Below are 20,549 nucleotides of genomic sequence, written 5' to 3'. Positions count from 1 at the left end.
TCCCTACCCCCTCTGGAAATCAGTGTTCAGTTCCTTAAAGGTTTTCTGTTATTTATTGCATCCAAATTAGAAACAAGAACAGTTCATTATGTCAGCATAATAAGTTATATTTTCTTTTCTACAGTCTCGTATCTGTTTGCATCTTCAGCATCTGCAGGTCAGTCATTTTTTCTGTGAACAGCATCAGACTCACAAATGTTTTGCCAACCACCAGATAAAACAGTTTTGCTACATTAAATTACATTAAATCCACGTTTTCCCTCTTTTGTTCTTTTGATACATGCAATGCTTTATTTTATCTATTCTTTTATTAGATTAGATCTTTTATTAGTTTCTTTGAATAAGTGAATGAATTGTTTAAAATATAAACCAACAGTACTAATGAACATTTGAAAATAAGAAACTTTGTTTGGATCAGAACTCGAAAAAAACGAACTCTGCACTATTCGTTGCACAGCAGCAGTGTGTGACCATATTATTCCGTATTATTATCGTTTTTATGTACATATAAATATTTTTTACTTAGCATGAAAATCAAATATAAAAAACATTTAATGAAAACTTAAACTTACTACAATAACTCTTTTCAGGATTATCCATGTCAACTGGAAAAGTAAAATGTAAAACAATTGTAGCACATTTATTTGGTTTATAATATTAGTGTCATGGTCCTGAGTCTGAGGACTCAGTGTTTTGTGTTTCCTTATGCTTTTGTTCATTCCGAGTGTGTATTCTGTTGTGATTTTGCCATTTGTTAGGTTTCTGTTCTTTGCCTGCCTGCTCCCACTTCTCTGTGTTCCCTCTGTCTGTCCATGGTGTTATTGTGTCTGCTCATGAGTCTGCCTGTCATGTTCAGTGTCCTGTCTGATTCTGTGTCAGTTTCCTGTTTTATTCTGAAAGTTCATGTCTCATGTCAGTGTGTTCAGTTTTACCTCTCCCCTGTCTCGTTAGCCTTATTGCTCCCAGCTGTGTCTCCCTCCTGTGGCCCATTCCCTGATTACTCCCCGTGTACTTAAGCCCTGTGTTTTCCTGTGCTCTCTGTGACGTCGTCCCTCTTGCTGTGTGGATCTCCCTGTGTGTCTCTCTGTGAGTTCTTAGTTTATGGTTTCCCAGTTTGGTTTAGTTTATATGTCTGTTCTGCTAGCGAATAAAGCTGAGTTTTGAGTTCATTCCCTCGTGCCTGTGAGTCCTGCATTTTGGGTCCTACTCCTGCCTGCCGCACAGCGCTCCGTGACAGTACGACGTCACCAGTAATGGATCCAGCGGACTCACCGTGGAAGCGCAGCTCCCGTTTTGACGGGACTCGGCTAGTGCTTGGAGGGCCTCCGTGCTGCCGCTCCTCACTAGCTGCTTACCCTTCGGTCCACTCACCTGCTTCCTCTCCGCGGACGCCCAGGTCTCGCAGAAAACGCTCCAGCCGGTCCCGGGAGGATTACTACGAGCCTGCAAGCAATCAGCTCACGCCTGCACAAGCCTTCTACAAGATGTTAGGGATTATTATCGTGCCGCCCGACTCACCCAGCGTTTCCACTTCACAGCAGGAGCCTGGGACTCTTCTCGACCAACCGCCTAGGGTGAGTGACAAAGTCCCCCTACGTTCGCCTTCTGTGTCGAGGGATAAACGTACCGTTTCCCCCAAGGCCGCTAACGTCGGCTTCATGAACTCTAGATCTTCTGTTCCTCCTGTTCCAGAAAACGACAGTATTTATTTTGAGAGCGATCGTTTCCACTGTAGTTCAAAAGACTGTGCTTCTGATGCTCCTTCGGACCCAGGAGTTAAGACTGTTTCATCTGGAACTGTTTATTCTGGAGCTATGTTTATTCAGTCAGCTGCCCGTCCGCTTTCAGCTCAGTCCCCTGCTCAGAAGCCGTCTGTAGCCCAGACACCAACTCCACCACCACCATTTTCGCCCGAAGCTCTGTTAGCCGCCCGGCCCGAAGCTCTGTTAGCCGCCCGGCCCGAAGCTCTGTTAGCCGCCCGGCCCGAAGCTCTGTTAGCCGCCCGGCCCGAAGCTCTGTTAGCCGCCCGGCCCGAAGCTCTGTTAGCCGCCCGGCCCGAAGCTCAGTCGCCACCTCCACCACATTCAGCCTCGCTTCCCATAGCACAGTCACATCCACAGCCTGACTTACTACAAACCTTATTTCAATCCCTAGCCCAGTCAATAGCTCAGTTGGTAGAGGAATCATCAGCCTTATCGACAGCTCAGTTAGCTCCCTCGCAGCCCTTGGCAGCTCCCTCGCCGCCACCCGCAGCTCAGTTAGCTCCCTCGCCGCCACCCGCAGCTCAGTCTCCTGTGTCCCCGCTAGCTCCATTTTCACCTCAACCATCGCTTCAGTCATCAGTTCGGTCTGCCACTCAGTCGCCCTTAGCTCCATCATCCACACTACCACCTGTTTCTCTTCCACCACAACCGTCACTACACCCAGCCACTCAGGCTGCTACTCAGCCAGTCATTCAACCCATAGCCCTGCCGTTGCCATACCCTGTAGCTGAGCCACTAGCCGTCCGACCCACAGCCACTTCAGCCACTCCTTCACCCGTTACACCTCCACTACAACCATCAGTGCAGTCTCCGGTGTCCCCAGTGCAGTCTCCGGTGTCCCCAGTGCAGTCTCCGGTGTCCCCAGTGCAGTCTCCGGTGTCCCCAGTGCAGTCTCCGGTGTCCCCAGTGCAGTCTCCGGTGTCCCCAGTGCAGCCTCCTTTAGCACAGTCACCCACTCAACCACCAGCACCACAACCGTCACTACCTCTAGTTCATTCCCCTGTGCAGTCATTTACTTCTCCACCGTTAGCAGCTCAGGTCCCCGTGTGTCCAGCAGCTCAGGTCCCCGTGTGTCCAGCAGCTCAGCTCGCACCTGAACCTTTGGCCCAGTTCCCCGTAGCAGTGCGGTTTTCTAGCCAGCTTAACATTGAGCCCGGGGTCCCAATCCTCTCTGGCTCTACTTCAGCTCCTGCTGGAAGCTCGGATGAGCTCATCCAGGACTCCGCGGCTCCCACGCCGCCATCTACCTCGTCCGCTGGGGGTTCCAGTGAGCCCGGCCAGCACCTCCCTGTCTCCGCTGGAGGGTCCGAGAGGCCCGTTCAGCCTCCTGTCTCCGCTGGAGGGTCCGAGAGGCCCGTTCAGCCTCCTGTCTCCGCTGGAGGGTCCGAGGGGCCCGTTCAGCCTCCTGTCTCCGCTGGAGGGTCCGAGGGGCCCGTTCAGCCTCCTGTCTCCGCTGGAGGGTCCGAGGGGCCCGTTCAGCCTCCTGTCTCCGCTGGAGGGTCCGAGGGGCCCGTTCAGCCTCCTGTCTCCGCTGGAGGGTCCGAGGGGCCCGTTCAGCCTCCTGTCTCCGCTGGAGGGTCCGAGGGGCCCGTTCAGCCTCACGCCGCATCAGCTGGAGGGCCCGAGGAGCCTGTCCAGCCGCCATCTGCGACCGCCTCGTCATCGCCTGGCCCGGCCTCGGCCTCTGCAACCTCGCCTGGCCCGGCCTCAGCCTCTGCAACCTCGCCTGGCCCGGCCTCCGAGCCTTCGTCTGCCGCAGCCTCCTCTTCAGAGCCTTCGTCTGCCGCAGCCTCCTCTTCAGCTGCTTCGTCTGCCGCAGCCTCCTCTTCAGCTGCTTCGTCTGCCGCAGCCTCCTCTTCAGCTGCTTCGTCTGCCGCAGCCTCCTCTTCAGCTGCTTCGTCTGGTCCAGCCTCCTCTTCAGCTGCTTCGTCTGGTCCAGCCTCCGCTTCTGCCTCGTCTGGTCCAGCCTCCGCTTCTGCCTCGTCTGGCCCTGCGCCCACCAGGCCATGGCCAGCACGCCTGAGACTGGAGGGCCGCCGCTGCCTTCCGCGCGGTCGGCCTCCTGAACTGCTCCGTCGTCTCCTTCGCCGCCGCCGCTGCCTTCCGCGCGGTCGGCCTCCTGAACTGCTCCGTCGTCTCCTTCGCCGCCGCCGTTGCCTTCCGCGCGGTCGGCCTCCTGAACTGCTCCGTCGTCTCCTTCGCCGCCGCCGTTGCCTTGCGCGCGGTCGGCCTCCTGAACTGTTTCCGCGTCTCCGCCGTTGCCTTCCGCACGGTCGGCCCCCTGAACTGCTCTGTGTTTTGGGTTGTTTTCTTGGGCTCCGGTGTTTTCTGTGCTCTTTGTTTTCTGTTCCGAGCCCTCCGTCCTGGGCCCCCGCCGCCCGCCCTGGGTTGTTTTCTGTTTGGTTTTGTTTTTCTGTGTTTGGGCTGTCTGGAGCCAGCCCTTGAGGGGGGGGTACTGTCATGGTCCTGAGTCTGAGGACTCAGTGTTTTGTGTTTCCTTATGCTTTTGTTCATTCCGAGTGTGTATTCTGTTGTGATTTTGCCATTTGTTAGGTTTCTGTTCTTTGCCTGCCTGCTCCCACTTCTCTGTGTTCCCTCTGTCTGTCCATGGTGTTATTGTGTCTGCTCATGAGTCTGCCTGTCATGTTCAGTGTCCTGTCTGATTCTGTGTCAGTTTCCTGTTTTATTCTGAAAGTTCATGTCTCATGTCAGTGTGTTCAGTTTTACCTCTCCCCTGTCTCGTTAGCCTTATTGCTCCCAGCTGTGTCTCCCTCCTGTGGCCCATTCCCTGATTACTCCCCGTGTACTTAAGCCCTGTGTTTTCCTGTGCTCTCTGTGACGTCGTCCCTCATGCTGCGTGGATTTCCCTGTGTCTCTCTCCCCGAGTGTTAGTTTACTTTTCCCAGTTTAGTTTTTGTATTTCCTATGTCCTGCCTCTTCAGCAATAAAGCTGCCCTTTTGAGTTCATTCCCTCGTGCCTGTGAGTCCTGCATTTTGGGTCCTCCTCCTGCCTGCCACACAGCCGAGCCTTGACAATTAGGCCATATTTATCTGTTTGCAAGTCATTTAGCTCCTATTTTAGCACCATCACATTGCACAATAATGACTGCCCTGTATTTTTACAAGCTTCTATCATGAATCATGTTTTAATAGTGTTGAAATTAAACTTATTGCTACATTTCAGAGAGCATCTTATTTTGAAGGTTTCAGGCAATGCAGTCTACAGTTATTCAATCTCTTTTTACATTGAGTTAAAAATCATATTTTTAATAAATCCAGGATTTTGAAATAATTAAGTTTTAAAATAGTTTCTGTAACATTTAGATTATGTTGCCAGTAATTTAGTTTTCTTTTTAAAGCTCAAAGACATTTTTCTTCGTGAAATATGAATGCTGCACACTGCGGCTGTTTTATATTTTTTTGTTATATTTTTTCTATTTTTTTTATTGTCTTCTTTTTTTTCTTTTTCTAAGTGAATTTGCTTATTTATCACATTTTTGCCACATGCATTAGTTGTGGGTTTCAGTTATCAATTTCAGATTAAAATCGATTTTAGCTTGAATAATGCGATATCGATTCATTAAATCCTGAATTGATTATTAAATATATATATATATGTATTTTGCAAGAAACACCAGAATCTCAGATTAAAGCTTTCATTCCAACAACCAACAAACAGCTAAAACAACAATTGAGAGCAGGTTAACGATTCCACGCAAAGACCTAAACACAAAGCGTGGACCCGACACATCAGAATCTGACATGACGTAACATGTCAGCTTTCTCACCTGTCAGCACTTGCATGGACATGCGGTCGGGGCTGAAAGACGACTGTGCCAAACTGTGCCACCTAATTAGCTTGGAAAGAAAAGTGACTGGAAGGTTCCTGAAGATGTTCTGCCTCTCAATCGAGAAGCTTTTTCTGTTCTATGACCAAATAATGGAGAGTCCCAGGTTTTTAAGTTCTTGTGGGAGTTGTCCCTTAAGAGTCTTGAAGAAGTGAAGAGTGAGACCACATCAAGTTTCATCTGGATTCTTTGGATCCAGTGTAAGTTTCTGGACCTTTCCATTGGTGTCAGATTACAGCTCAGCATTCAATACCATCGTTCCCTCGAAGCTGGACAGGAAACTGCAGGATCTAGGACTGAGCAGCTCCCTCTGCAGCTGGATCCTTAGCTTCCTGTCTGACAGACGCCAAGTGGTCAGACTGGGCAGCATCACCTCATCCCCCGTCACACTGAACAGTGGTGCTCCACAGGGGTGTGTACTGAGCCCTCTCCTATACTCACTCTACACCTACGACTGCACAGCCACTAACAACTCCAACATCATTGTGAAGTTTGCGGACGACACTACAGTGGTGGGTCTTATCACCAACAGTGATGAGACGGCTTACAGGGAGGAGGTCAGCACCCTGACCCACTGGTGTCAAGACAACCATCTCACCCTCAACGTCGCAAAGACAAAGGAGCTGATAGTGGACTTCCGGAGGTGCAGAGAAGTACACACCCCCATCACCATCAACGGCGCTGCTGTGGAGAGAGTGAGCAGCTTCCGTTTCCTTGGTGTACATCTGGCTGAGGATCTTACGTGGTCAGTACACACAAACAAAACAGTGAAGAAGGCGCAGCAGCGCTTCTTCTTTCTCAGGAGACTGAAAAGATTCGGCATGAGCCCCCGCATCCTCAGGACCTTCTATCACTGTGCCATTGAGAGCATCCTCACTGGATGCATCACCACCTGGTATGGCAACAGCACCGCCTACAACTGCAAAGCTCTCCAGCGAGTAGTGCGGTGCTCTGAACGGATAATTGGAGGTGAGCTTCCCTCCCTCCAAGACATCTACAGGAAGCGCTGCCTGAGGAAAGCGGGGAGGATCATCAAGGACTCCAGTCACCCCAGCCATAAACTGTTCAGACTGCTTCCATCAGGAAGGAGGTTCTGCAGCATCCGGTCCCGTACCAGCAGACTGAGAGACAGCTTCTTCCATCAGGCCATCAGACTGCTGAACACGTCATAGACACCTCAGCTTCACTACTGGAACTTCAACATTATGCACTACATACCGTACAGTAATGCCACTGTTTTGCACATATTCAACTCTGTATATTTTTATATTTTTATATATTTTATTTTATTATTGTTTACTATTTAATTTGTAAAAATGTGTATACACACACACACACACGCGTAGGAAAACATTTAGTATACACATCCAGAAATGCATACACTATTATATATTGTACATATATTTATTAGTTTCAGGTTGGCCATTCTTGTATTTTGCTCGTTTGTGTTGTTGTGTTTGCACATCTCTGTTGCTTGTGGGGCTCGCACACAAGAATTTCACTCGCATGTGCTGTGCCAGTGTGCCTGCACATGTGATGTGACAATAAAAAGTGATTTGATTTGATTTGATTTGATTTGATTTGATTTGTGCCATATTCAGTAATAAAATTTCCCCCTGTAAATGTAGCTGTATTCTACAGAGAAATATGTTTTTTTCTATCATCCTTTTAAACTGCTAATTCTTAAAAAGAAAAACGTCTGTCTGTGTGGAGCTCCAGCCATTTATTTCTCCACTGTGAGTTTGAGTGCGCTTCAGATGAGTCTCACAAAGATGTTCAAATAGTTGCTGTTCTAAACAATAAATAGAAAAAAATATTGCATTTGTTTTGTGTTCAGGTGGACCCATCAGATTACCTGGGTCCATCCTTTGCTCTGGAAGAGTTGAACTATATCACAAGCTCATTTATATTCTACTTTTTTGTTTTCAGTGACCCAAACTCACCCTTATTTGCTTCTTTGACTTTAATGAATAAAAAATAAGAAAATAAATTAGAAACACAGTCTAATCTTGTCTTTTTTTGCTAGGTGATCAGATAAGATTAGTTAATCCAGATAAATCTGAGTCAGCTCGTTGCTCTGGAAGAGTTGAAATCAATCACAGTAACAGATGGGGAACAGTCTGTGATGATGGCTGGGACCCAAATGATGCTGAGGTGGTCTGCAGAGAGTTAAACTGTGGAACAGCCCTGAATGCCACTCAGTCCGCTCACTTTGGTGAAGGAAGAGGACAAATCTGGCTTGATGATGTGTCCTGTTCAGGAAGTGAGAGATCTCTGACTGAGTGTCAGCACAGAGGATTTGGGACACATAACTGTACACACAGTAAGGATGCTGGTGTTGTCTGTTCAGGTAAGAAACTTTACTGATCAAAGGCAAATATGTAATAATTAAGGTTACAATATTTGTACAGTTTTAGATTTGAGCCATTGTTTCATGTGGTCTATGTATATCTACCTCTGTATTTATGTGGGATCCATGAGGTATATTTCAATTGACACTATTGGATTTGTCACTTCCCAGTTGAAAGTTTTTTTGTTTTTTTTTTAATTTAACTTCAGATATGAACATACTGCATGCACACTCCTCATTGTGGTTCATACTAAATCTCTGGCAATGTTGAACAAGTGTTAGCATGAAGCAATTCAATGAATCTGTCCCGTCAGTATTTTTTTTATAATTCATAATCAGTTCAGTGTGTACACTGAGCAAAGGATTGCAGGTTTGGATTGTTTTAATTTCTGAAATTAATTGTGTTTGTTTACTGTGCCCAGGTGTGCCAGTCAGATTATCTGGAAGCACTTTGTGCTCTGGAAGAGTCGAAATCTTTTACAACAACACTTGGGGAACAGTCTGTGATGATAACTGGGACATAAATGATGCTGAGGTGGTTTGTAGAGAGCTCGGCTGTGGAACGGCACAGAGTGCTGCTGTCTTTGGTGAGGGAAGTGGATCCATCTGGCTTGATGATGTGTCCTGTTCAGGAAGTGAGAGATCTCTGACTGAGTGTCAGCACAGAGGATTTGGGACACATGACTGTACTCACCAAAAGGATGCTGGTGTTGTCTGCTCAGGTGAGAAGTGATTTTTTGTAAATACTAAAAATTATAAATATAACAAGATAAAACTGTTGTCATTATTGTTACACACGCTTTCTCTCTGTGATTTCTGTTTTCCTCAGTGATCCTTCCAAAGCCCAGAATCTTCATGATTCCTGCTGGTAAAGTTGAGCGGAGAAGCGATGTCAGCATCACTTGTTCAATATCACCTCAAAGCCAACAGCTTCTACAAGGAGAATTTACTCTGAAGCAGATTTCAGGCTCATTCAGTCAGACAAAACCATCAACCACCAACTCTGCTACATTCAAGATCCTCCAAGTAGATTTTGACAAGGATGGATTGTACCAGTGTGAATATTCACACGACTCCAGCATCTCCACAAGTGACTCTGTCAAAGTCTCCGTTACTGGTAATAAAATGTAATATTGTTTAAATTACAGTCATAAAGTGACAGTGAAAATGTTGTGTTTACTTGTTACGCCCACTACAGGTTATTATAATGAAAATATAACATTTTTTAATATAAGAAGTAAAGTATGTATTTCAATGATTTACCAATTGGTTAATTCAATTCAATTCAATTTTATTTAAATAGCGCCAAATCACAACAAAAGTCGCCTCAAGGCGTTTTATATTGTACAGTAGATCGCACAATAATAGATACAGAGAAAAACCCAACAATCATATGACCCCCTATGAGCAAGCACTTTGGCGACAGTGGGAAGGAAAAACTCCCTTTTAACAGGAAGAAACCTCCGGCAGAACCAGGCTCAGGGAGGGGCGGCCATCTGCTGCGACTGGTTGGGTTGAGAGAAGGAAAACAGGATAAAGACATGCTGTGGAAGAGAGACAGAGGTTAATAACAGATATGATTCAATGCAGAGAGGTCTGTTAACTCATAGTGAGTGAGAAAGGTGACTGGAAAGGAAAAACTCAATGCATCATGGGAATCCCCCGGCAGCCTATGTCTATTGCAGCATAACTAAGGGAGGATTCAGGGTCACCTGGTCCAGCCCTAACTATATGCTTTAGCAAAAAGGAAAGTTTTAAGCCTAATCTTAAAAGTAGAGATAGTGTCTGTCTCCCGAATCCAAACTGGAAGCTGGTTCCACAGAAGAGGGGCCTGAAAACTGAAGGCTCTCCCTCCCATTCTACTTTTAAATACTCTAGGAACAACAAGTAGGCCTGCAGAGCGAGAGCGAAGTGCTCTAATAGGGTGATATGGTACTACAAGGTCATTAAGATAAGATGGGGCCTGATTATTTAAGACCTTGTATGTGAGGAGCAGGATTTTGAATTCACTTCTGGACTTAACAGGAAGCCAATGAAGGGAAGCCAAAACAGGAGAAATCTGCTCTCTCTTTCTAGTCCCTGTCAGGACTCTTGCTGCAGCATTTTGGATTAGCTGAAGGCTTTTCAGCGAGTTTTTAGGACATCCTGATAATAATGAATTACAGTCGTCCAGCCTGGAAGTAATGAATGCATGAACTAGTTTTTCAGCGTCACTCTGAGACAGGATATTTCTAACTTTAGAGATGTTGCACAAATGGAAGAAAGCAGTCTTACATATTTGTTTACGGTAATATGTGCGTTGAAGGACATGTCATGGTCAAAAATGACTCCAAGGTTCCTCACAGCATTACTGGAGGCCAAGGTAATGCCATCCAGAGTAAGAATTAGTACCAGCAACACTCAACAGTCACTCCTCAGTCACCTCTTAGAGTTCACACACATTAAGTGAATAAACACATTCTATTTATAATAACTGCTAACCATGAATCTATGCATGAATTTTGTGTCTGACTGGAGTCTGACCTGAGTGAGCTTTAATAGATAATTGTTAAAGAGAATTTAGTTCCAAACAAAGGTGGGATTAAGTGTTAATAAAAACAGAATGCAATGATCTGTGAATCTCATAAACATAGAAAACACATCACATGTTTACACTGAGACCATTTCAATAAAAAATATTCACTCAGTCTGAATTTGATGGCAACAAATCACAAAAACATGGACAGGGTCGTGTTTACCACTGTGTAGCATCCACGCTTATTTTAACAACAGAACATAAACAACTGAGGAGACCAGCTGCTGGACTTACGGGAAACAAATGTTGGCCAGACTGAGGATTCAAGCTGCTCAACAGTCTCAACTCCAGTTTATTATGTCATTTTTATTTGATCCATCAAAAAGGTCTGAAATGCAGAAAGGCCAGTTCACTACCAGGACTCTTCTACTATGAAGCCATGTTGTTATAATAGATGCGACTCACTCCCACTGTGCAAAGTGACGTCTTTTATAAGTCATTTTTGGACTTCCAATTTTGGTCAGGTGTTTTTTTGTTTTGTTTTTTACCTCTGATGAATGCATAGATTTGTCTCCATGTACGGGCTATTTATAGTCCAAATGTGATCATTGTGGACATCTTTTTAAAAACAAACTTAGACTCCGTGTCATTTTTATAAATCAAATCAAATCAAATCAAATCAAATCACTTTTATTGTCACATCACATGTGCAGGCACACTGGCACAGCACATGCGAGTGAAATTCTTGTGTGCGAGCCCCACAAGCAACAGAGATATGCAAAACACAACAACACAAACGAGCAAAATACAAGAATGGCTAATCTGAAACTAATAAATATATGTACAATATATAATAGTGTATGCATTTCTGGATGTGTATACTAAATATTATCCTACGTGTGTGTGTGTGTGTGTATACACATTTTTACAAATTAAATAGTAAAAAAAAAAAAAAAAAAAAAAAAATATATATATATATATAAATAAAATAAAATATATAAAAATATACAGAGTTGAATATGTGCAAAACAAGTGGCATTTATATACAGTGTGGAGTGCATAGTGTTGAAGTTCCAGTAGTGAAGCTGAGGTGTCTATGACGTGTTCAGCAGTCTGATGGCCTGATGGAAGAAGCTGTCTCTCAGTCTGCTGGTACGGGACCGGATGCTGCAGAACCTCCTTCCTGATGGAAGCAGTCTGAACAGTTTATGGCTGGGGTGACTGGAGTCCTTGATGATCCTCCCCGCTTTCCTCAGGCACCGCTTCCTGTAGATGTCTTGGAGGGAGGGAAGCTCACCTCCAATTATCCGTTCAGAGCACCGCACTACTCGCTGGAGAGCTTTGCGGTTGTAGGCGGTGCTGTTGCCATACCAGGTGGTGATGCATCCAGTGAGGATGCTCTCAATGGCACAGTGATAGAAGGTCCAGAGGATGCGGGGGCTCATGCCGAATCTTTTCAGTCTCCTGAGAAAGAAGAGGCGCTGCTGCGCCTTCTTCACTGTTTTGTTTATGTGTACTGACCACGTAAGATCCTCAGCCAGATGTACTCCAAGGAAACGGAAGCTGCTCACTCTCTCCACAGCAGCGCCGTTGATGGTGATGGGGGTGTGTACTTCTCTGCACCTCCGGAAGTCCACTATCAACTCCTTTGTCTTTGCGACGTTGAGGGTGAGATGGTTGTCTTGACACCAGTGGGTCAGGGTGCTGACCTCCTCCCTGTAAGCCGTCTCATCACCGTTGGTGATAAGACCCACCACTGTAGTGTCGTCCGCAAACTTCACAATGATGTTGGAGTTGTTAGTGGCTGTGCAGTCGTAGGTGTAGAGTGAGTATAGGAGAGGGCTCAGTACACACCCCTGTGGAGCACCAGTGTTCAGTGTGATGGGGGATGAGGTGATGCTGCCCAGTCTGACCACCTGGCGTCTGTCAGACAAGAAGCTAAGGATCCAGCTGCAGAGGGAGCTGCTCAGTCCTAGATCCTGCAGTTTCCTGTCCAGCTTCGAGGGAACGATGGTATTGAATGCTGAGCTGTAATCTACAAACAGCATTCTCACATACGTGTCTCTCTTCTCCAGGTGTGACAGGGCAGTTTTTATAATGCTTCTACGTGTATAGCCTCTTTAGTCTCATGTTTTAAGAGTGTGGAGGGTATGTTTTCTGGACAGAAACAGTTATATGTGAAGGAATGCAGAGTGATCAGTGGACATCTGAAAGATGGTGCAGCCTCCTGAGCTAAAACAAAAGTGAGCAGCTGCACAGTGGATTTGGAGCAGAAAGCTTCTCACAGAAACTTTGCAAAATGTGCGCATTGTTGAGTGGATAGTTCACATACCAGTGATGGCACCTTTCAACCTGACGTTCCAGTGTTCCAGATTAACTGGTGTCGCGAATTAACTGGTGACAGAGAGGAGTGTATTTCCCTTGGGTAGGAGGGATCCTGGAGGAGGGTCATCACACGGCGGGTGGACAGTGGATCCGGTGAGGCCTCCACATGATGGTATTGCAATGTCGCCGGCTGAAACGGCCCGAAGAGCAAACTGAGCTTTGATGTGCATGAACCACAAAGGAGGGTTGTGAAGCCAAAAATCCGGCAGCTTAAAACGTACAGCTCTGCTATCCATCCTGATTGCCAGTCCTGGTAGCCGGGCATCGGTCCTCCAGGATCTCCACTTCTGGCCGCAACCTGGCTCACAATGCACCCGACCCCTACTGTGCCTCCTCCGGGTGGTAGGCCTGCATTAAGATGGGCCCATGTCCCTTTTTCAGGTTGTGCCTGGCCGGATCCTCACAAGGACTCCTCCTGGGCGCCTCCTGGGTGAGGTGTTCCGGGCATGTCCTATTGGGAGGAGGCCCCGGGGCAGAGCCAGGACATGCTGGAGCGATTATATCTCTCGGCTGTCCTGGGAATGCCTTGGTTTTCCCTCAGACAAGCTGGAGGAGGTGGTTGCGGAAAGGGAGATCTGGGATTCTCTGCTTGGGAATAAAACTGTCACATAATGTCCAAAGAAATGACCCAGTTTAAAGTTCAAATGTTGAACGTCATACTGACGTCCAAGTTTGATCACTGTTGGCCGATAAATTGGACATCGTATAGATATCGAGAACTGGTCAAGGACCCAAGATAGACATGATCTGGACTTCTATCTGACGTCCAGTGTTTAGTTGGCTATTATGTGTCACATGCACACACTGAAAGTAAATTGTCTTCACATCACAACTGTGGTATAGAGTTTCTTCCTGCTACCAGGTGGTTCCTGTTTTACAGGGAGTGCAGAATTATTAGGCAAGTTGTATTTTTGAGGAATAATTTTATTATTGAACAACAACCATGTTCTCAATGAACCCAAAAAACTCATTAATATCAAAGCTGAATGTTTTTGGAATTAGTTTTTAGTTTGTTTTTAGTTTGAGCTATTTTAGGGGGATATCTGTGTGTGCAGGTGACTATTACTGTGCATAATTATTAGGCAACTTAACAAAAAACAAATATATACACATTTCAATTATTTATTTTTACCAGTCAAACCAATATAACATCTCCACATTCACAAATATACATTTCTGACATTCAAAAACAAAACAAAAACAAATCAGCGACCAATATAGCCACCTGTCTTTGCAAGGACACTCAAAAGCCTGCCATCCATGGATTCTGTCAGTGTTTTGATCTGTTCACCATCAACATTGCGTGCAGCAGCAACCACAGCCTCCCAGACACTGTTCAGAGAGGTGTACTGTTTTCCCTCCTTGTAAATCTCACATTTGATGATGGACCACAGGTTCTCAATGGGGTTCAGATCAGGTGAACAAGGTGGCCATGTCATTAGTTTTTCTTCTTTTAAACCCTTTCTTGCCAGCCACGCTGTGGAGTACTTGGACGCGTGTGATGGAGCATTGTCCTGCATGAAAATCATGTTTTTCTTGAAGGATGCAGACTTCTTCCTGTACCACTGCTTGAAGAAGGTGTCTTCCAGGAACTGGCAGTAGGACTGGGAGTTGAGCTTGACTCCATCCTCAACCCGAAAAGGCCCCACAAGCTCATCTTTGATGATACCAGCCCAAACCAGTACTCCACCTCCACCTTGCTGGGGTCTGAGTCGGACTGGAGCTCTCTGCCCTTTACCAATCCAGCCACGGGCCCATCCATCTGGCCCATCAAGACTCACTCTCATTTCATCAGTCCATAAAACCTTAGAAAAACCAGTCTTGAGATATTTCTTGGCCCAGTCTTGACGTTTCAGCTTGTGTGTCTTGTTCAGTGGTGGTCGTCTTTCAGCCTTTCTTACCTTGGCCATGTCTCTGAGTATTGCACACCTTGTGCTTTTGGGCACTCCAGTGATGTTGCAGCTCTGAAATATGGCCAAACTGGTGGCAAGTGGCATCTTGGCAGCTGCACGCTTGACTTTTCTCAGTTCATGGGCAGTTATTTTGCGCCTTGGTTTTTCCACACGCTTCTTGCGACCCTGTTGACTATTTTGAATGAAACGCTTGATTGTTCGATGATCGCGCTTCAGAAGCTTTGCAATTTTGAGACTGCTGCATCCCTCTGCAAGCTATCTCACTATTTTTGACTTTTCTGAGCCTGTCAAGTCCTTCTTTTGACCCATTTTGCCAAAGGAAAGGACATTGCCTAATAATTATGCACACCTGATATAGGGTGTTGATGTCATTAGACCACACCCCTTCTCATTACAGAGATGCACATCACCTAATATGCTTTATTGGTAGTAGGCTTTCGAGCCTATACAGCTTGGAGTAAGGCAATATGCATGAAGAGGATGATGTGGACAAAATACTCATTTGCCTAATAATTCTGCACTCCCTGTACTTACGATAGCTTTGTTATTTGTTCTTTCTTTTGTTCTCAGTGTTTCTGCAGCAGCCCAACATCTCTGTGACATCTCCAGATGGAGGACTGGTCAGGGTTCCTGATGGTTCAGAGATCATCAGCGGTTACAGCTTCGTCGTCACCTGCACAAACAATGAACACTATCCTGGAGGAGTTTTCAATCTCATCTTCTATGGCTCCAATATGAAACGCACCAAACACAAGCCATCTGTCAACAACTCAGCCTCCTTTAGTTTCCCTGTAGCTGACTTTGGACATGATGGTCGCTACAGCTGTGTGTATGAGATAACTCTGTCAGCAGGAACGTTCACTTCTCCTGAGGCATCCTCGATTCATGTTATCATTATATGTAAGCAGACAGCAAAACATTTCTACTTGCTGTGAGCAGTATTTGAATGACATATACATCACTAGATTAATATCAACATATTGAAATGGATGTTGTTAAACATCACTGTAGTAATCCCCCAAAAGTATATTCTGTTCATCTGGATGTAGCGTTTTCAGTGGGAGAAAAAAAAAAGTGACTTCTTCAGTCTCAGCTGACGGCAGGTTTCCCCAATCTTATAAACATCACATTTGCTGAAACCAGCCCACTGAAGGAACAATGGGCTGGGAGGTCAGGTCCTTGATCATTAATATGCAAATTGTCATGACAATTGATCAACAACGACTGATCAAAGCCCATGACTACCATTCACAGAGAGTTGAGGTTCCCCACTCCCAAAGGCCTTTGATCAGTTGACTAAAGACTCCCGAACTTATCTGTAGGTACTTCATCGGTGGCTGCTGTTCAGTCTGATAATGATGCAATGTGGCCACCATATTGACGAGATGGAGTCACGCCTCCTAAACCATGTGTGTCTGGAGTGTCAAATGTGATGTAGTAAGATTGTGGGTGGGTGGAGAGACTTTTACATGCCATTCACTGGAAGCCCATTGCTTCATAATCTGTTCTTGTTAACGTTTGTCTCATGGTGACTGATCTCTTTCCACAGATTCAAGAACTCCAATCCTGAGATATGTTTTCCTGCCACTGATTCTGCTTTTGGAGAACATTGCCCTTCATTTCTACTATAAGGTACATCAGAGTAAATAAAAGCATGTATGAAACTGAGTGGTAGCTGAGAAATGTAGGAACAGTAACGTGGATTGTGTATCGTCTCTCCAGGTCATCAAAAAGCAGAAATCAGACAAAAAGGAGAACGATGAGACGGATGTTTCCAGAGCTGAAGAAGAGGAGGCCGAGGAGGAAGCAGTCCAAGAAATAGAATCGAATCGAAACATAGAAACAAATGCAATAGTTTAAAATTTTTGTTGGAATTTAGATTAAAATTGTTTAAATATTGTTTAATTATGTTTATGTTTTAAATGTCTGACACATTACTGCAGCGACTCTATTTAACCCGCCTTTACTGTCCAGTATAAACTCTTAATAGCATGACTGTGACTTAAGTTTGAAAATAATCCTTCATCCTCTCCAGTCCTCGCTTTCTACTTCTTCCTCCATCTCTGCCAGCAAAGTTTTCCACACATTAAGTTTTTTACTTCTCACTAAACGTATCTTTGGCTAACAGACAGAATGTGCGTCAGTCTGCACATTAACACGTTTTTATGTTTGGTGATATTTTTGAAAGTCTTTCAAATTATCTGCCGCTTACAAAAAATTCCTGCAATTATAGCATCCTATTATATATATAACAATATATTGGCAAAGAAAAAACCAAAAGGCAGTAAAAAGTGTTGTTTATGCTTTGAATCATCATCACACCTGGAGGAGTTTTCCTGAAGACTGCTGAAGAAATTAGAAGAACGCTGGCGAAGAGACTTTCATGCACATTAGAATTGTACAAACTGTTTTTCCTCATATACTGTGTTTGTATAAAGAAAACAATTGACTTAAGACTTTTGCACAGTACTGTAATAAGGAAAATGAAGCTGTCTCACATTCATGCAGCTTACAACAAGAGCTGACTGCAGACACAGGAAGTCAGTGAGAGAGATAACGGTATGAACGGCTAATAAACTTGAGATGTTGTGATTGTGTAATGTTGAACAAAAACAGACTAAATGCTGGGCCTGAATTTAGATACATTACTTTCATTTTCATCAAAGTAACTTGCAGGAAATTTTTGTATTGTTGTTGGCACTCTGATTTTATAAAAATATATGTTTGTTTTATATTTTATTCTAAAATCAACTTTTTTTAATTCTTACATTTTGGGGGGACAAATTTTATCTGAGACTGATGGTGGAAAAATATACACAGATATGACCATTTTAAATTACCTCTCACCATCAGCAGTGTTGGGACTAACGCGTTATTAAGTAACGCGTTACAGTAACTACGTTATTATTGTGGTAACGAGCACGGTAACTAGTTATTATGCCAAAATCAGGAACGCGTTACTCGTTACTGGGATTTAGATAGGCTCGTTATTCGTTACTTCTTGCGGTGGCTATCGCGGAGCTTCCACAGATTCATTAGCAAGTGGTGGAAGCCAGCAGGTGGATGAGAGAAAGGGGAGGTAAGAGGAGAGACCCGAAGCGGCCGAGTGTCAGGTGAACTGAACTTCAGGTAAGAAGTTATGACCTGCAGTCTATCTGGGTCAGATATAAACCAAGTTTAGTTGGAGTTTATTTTCGTTGTGCTGACTTTTTCGTACTGTGTGCTAGCTAGCATGACCGGGTTTCTATACAGCTGGGTGGGTGCTATGTTACTGATGTTGAACTTTATTTTGTTCATACGGTTAATTATTAGAGTTGCCAACCGTTCCCTAAAAAACGGAATCGTCTCGTACGCAGAGAAATTATTACGCGTTTCGTATTGAGGCGAAAAGGAACACAGTTCGTCCTGGACTTCAGCTACAATGAAAAAGACACAAAGCTGGAGTTATTCTGTCTTTGCTGCACAGCTGCCTCTTCTTCTCTCATTCTCCCCCTCCCTCTCCTGTTGCTACTTTAATCATGAAACTGATCAATGATCAGCTGATCGGCTTTTCTCTCTTGTTTATTTATCGTCCACTTTGCGCCAGAAAGAGGAAACCAGCGGATGTCGCGTTAAACAACAGCAGCACGTTTGATCAGCTGTTGTTAGAATTTATTTAATATTACTTTCTAGTATCAGCTGATGTTTGCTGGAGCCACAGCTGTAAAGCTGCTGGTCATGATATCGAATTTCTGAGTACAATCAAAAGCACCACGACTGCAGTTTTTGTGTTGGATGTAAAAAGCGCACATGACGCTGTAACGTAGGCTAGAATCATGGCGGCGGTCAACGACGGTCCAGGCGTGGGATTTCTCTCGTGGAAATATGCACATTATTTTTTCCTTTGGTAGGTGGCACAGTGCACTTGTGGCAAGTAAGCAAGCTAGAAGACTGGCACTCTTGCTGGGTATCCAGTTAGCAACACATTAACAAGAGAAGTCTGAGTAAAACCAAAGTTACTTTCCCTAGTAACTAGTTACTTTGAAAGTAACGAGTAACTTGAAGTAACTGAGTTACTTTTGATGGAAGTAACTAGTAATGTAACTAAGTTACTAATTTAAAGTAACTTACCCAACACTGACCATCAGTAACACAAAATCCACTTTGACCACCCTTTACTTTGTTGGGATCTAAACACTTCAGGCTGGAGGACAGATTTGACAGATTTGATCAGCTCTGTCTTTGATTCAGTCCTTGTGGCTCACAAATCCTGGTGGGACATATGTGGTGTTTTCATTCCACAACCATCCGCAAAGGAAAGAAATCAAGAAAAAAATATACTGATTTCTTGGAGCATATCAGACACCACTGATCCAGCTGTGCTGAGTAACTCTGACACACTACAGGATCAGTGAAATTTCTACCTGTTCCTACTAAACAATTTCTTTTGTTGTACTTCCTGTGTTTTCCTGCTGCACTCTGAGCTCTCACTGCTGCTGCTCTAAAATGGCAAAGCTACGACCCCTACTGTTCAAGATCAACACTGACAACAGAACTGTAGAGACTTTTCATTTCCTATTAGTACATTAAATACTTTTTCTTTTATTACCTGGTTTATTAACGTTATGACTGCTCATCACTGCTTTTCCTACCTGTTGAGGTTCAGGGTCTGCCTGCTTTGCTCGGGTCAGCATTCACTCATATTTAACTCTGGGTTCTTGGCTAGCTTAGCATTACCATGCTTTCTGTGCTGAATCATCAGGGTGAAAGTCGTGTTAGCAGTACAGTCCCGTAGTTTTTGTCCTGGGTCCAGTTTCCAGTTTAACATCACGCCCTTGTCATTTTGTGTAATAAAATATAAATAAAATGCTTATATTTTGCTTATATTTTATAGACTGTGTGTTTTGTAGACTGTGCCATTATTTTTTACCTAATGACACACAAACTGAAATCAGCTGATTGTCATGGAACCAATAAGCAGAATCGCAGATAACATTTCCAAGGAACTGAACTGCTGGGAACCAGTTCTCTACAAGAATTAGTCCTCAGTTCCCATCCCTAATCTTGATGAAAGAAAACATGAGAAGATTGTCAACAGCTGTCTGAGCTGTTTGAGAACCAGATGTAGGACCTCCAGTGACGTCATGCTAAATCCACACTGACAGCTCGATCCACCAGCTCAGTCAGCACTTTTACATTTTCATTGTTCCATGACGTTATGTATAATTTAAACCCATTATACCAAGATCTGTGGACTGTTGTCGACAAAAGGTGAATTGTATACTTGTTTATCAAATAACTTTTGAACCGTGGGTCACATATTGCTTCAGTAGGTGGAAAAGCATCCACTCAGAAATATTCACATTATCACCAAAGTGATATGTAAACTATGACAGGAACATCTAATCATTGCTGTAAAAGAGACTCAGGAACAGGGAGAAGATACACACACCTCAGAGAAATCCATCAGTTAATAAATAGTTTGAAACAGGAACCATCTATGAGGAAACACCACTAACCACTGAACCACCGTACCGTCCAGAACAATATTTTGTTGATAGCCAGTTTATTTAAACCAAAATAGAAAAGATGTGTTGGTGCTTTTTAACCATTTGCAATCATGAAAGGAGGGACCTGGACAAATATACAGGGAGTTGGAGTTCTTTCAGCCGTAAGCTTCAGGTCAAAGTGTTGAACCAGCACAGGTTTTATTCCTGTGACGTCTGCGATGTCAGACAGCATGGCTTCAGGAGATTGGGGACTCAAATGCAGACAATGGAGTCAGAGTGAGGTGAA

General features: G+C 44.5%; 1 protein-coding gene across 1 annotated transcript; it reads left to right on the top strand.

The window, feature by feature from the left end:
- Nucleotides 1–1,253: 1,253 nt before the first annotated feature.
- LOC147308527 (uncharacterized) lies at nucleotides 1,254–16,634 on the top strand. Its single transcript, XM_086273289.1, has 8 exons — nucleotides 1,254–1,574; nucleotides 5,751–5,811; nucleotides 7,638–7,961; nucleotides 8,384–8,683; nucleotides 8,791–9,078; nucleotides 15,345–15,674; nucleotides 16,324–16,406; nucleotides 16,497–16,634. The coding sequence occupies exons 1-8, from the start codon at nucleotides 1,254–1,256 to the stop codon at nucleotides 16,632–16,634; spliced, it is 1,845 nt and encodes a 614-aa protein (XP_086129415.1).
- Nucleotides 16,635–20,549: the final 3,915 nt, after the last annotated feature.

This window comes from Aulonocara sp. 'chitande type north' Nkhata Bay, linkage group LG18 (assembly GCF_057382095.1).
Source record: "Aulonocara sp. 'chitande type north' Nkhata Bay isolate Kocher_YH1m ecotype deep benthic linkage group LG18, A_spYH_male_GT1.1, whole genome shotgun sequence".
Lineage (NCBI taxonomy): Eukaryota > Metazoa > Chordata > Actinopteri > Cichliformes > Cichlidae > Aulonocara > Aulonocara sp. 'chitande type north' Nkhata Bay.
Note: the sequence above shows the minus strand (reverse complement) of the source record. Positions and strands in the feature narration are given on the sequence as shown.

Coding starts and splice junctions, on each gene's coding strand:
- LOC147308527 (XM_086273289.1), top strand. CDS start 1,254: ATGGATCCAGCGGACTCACCGTGGAAGCGCAGCTCCCGTTTTGACGGG. Junction 9,079..15,344: donor TGTCAAAGTCTCCGTTACTG/GTAATAAAATGT, acceptor TTTTGTTCTCAG/TGTTTCTGCAGCAGCCCAAC. Junction 15,675..16,323: donor GATTCATGTTATCATTATAT/GTAAGCAGACAG, acceptor CTCTTTCCACAG/ATTCAAGAACTCCAATCCTG.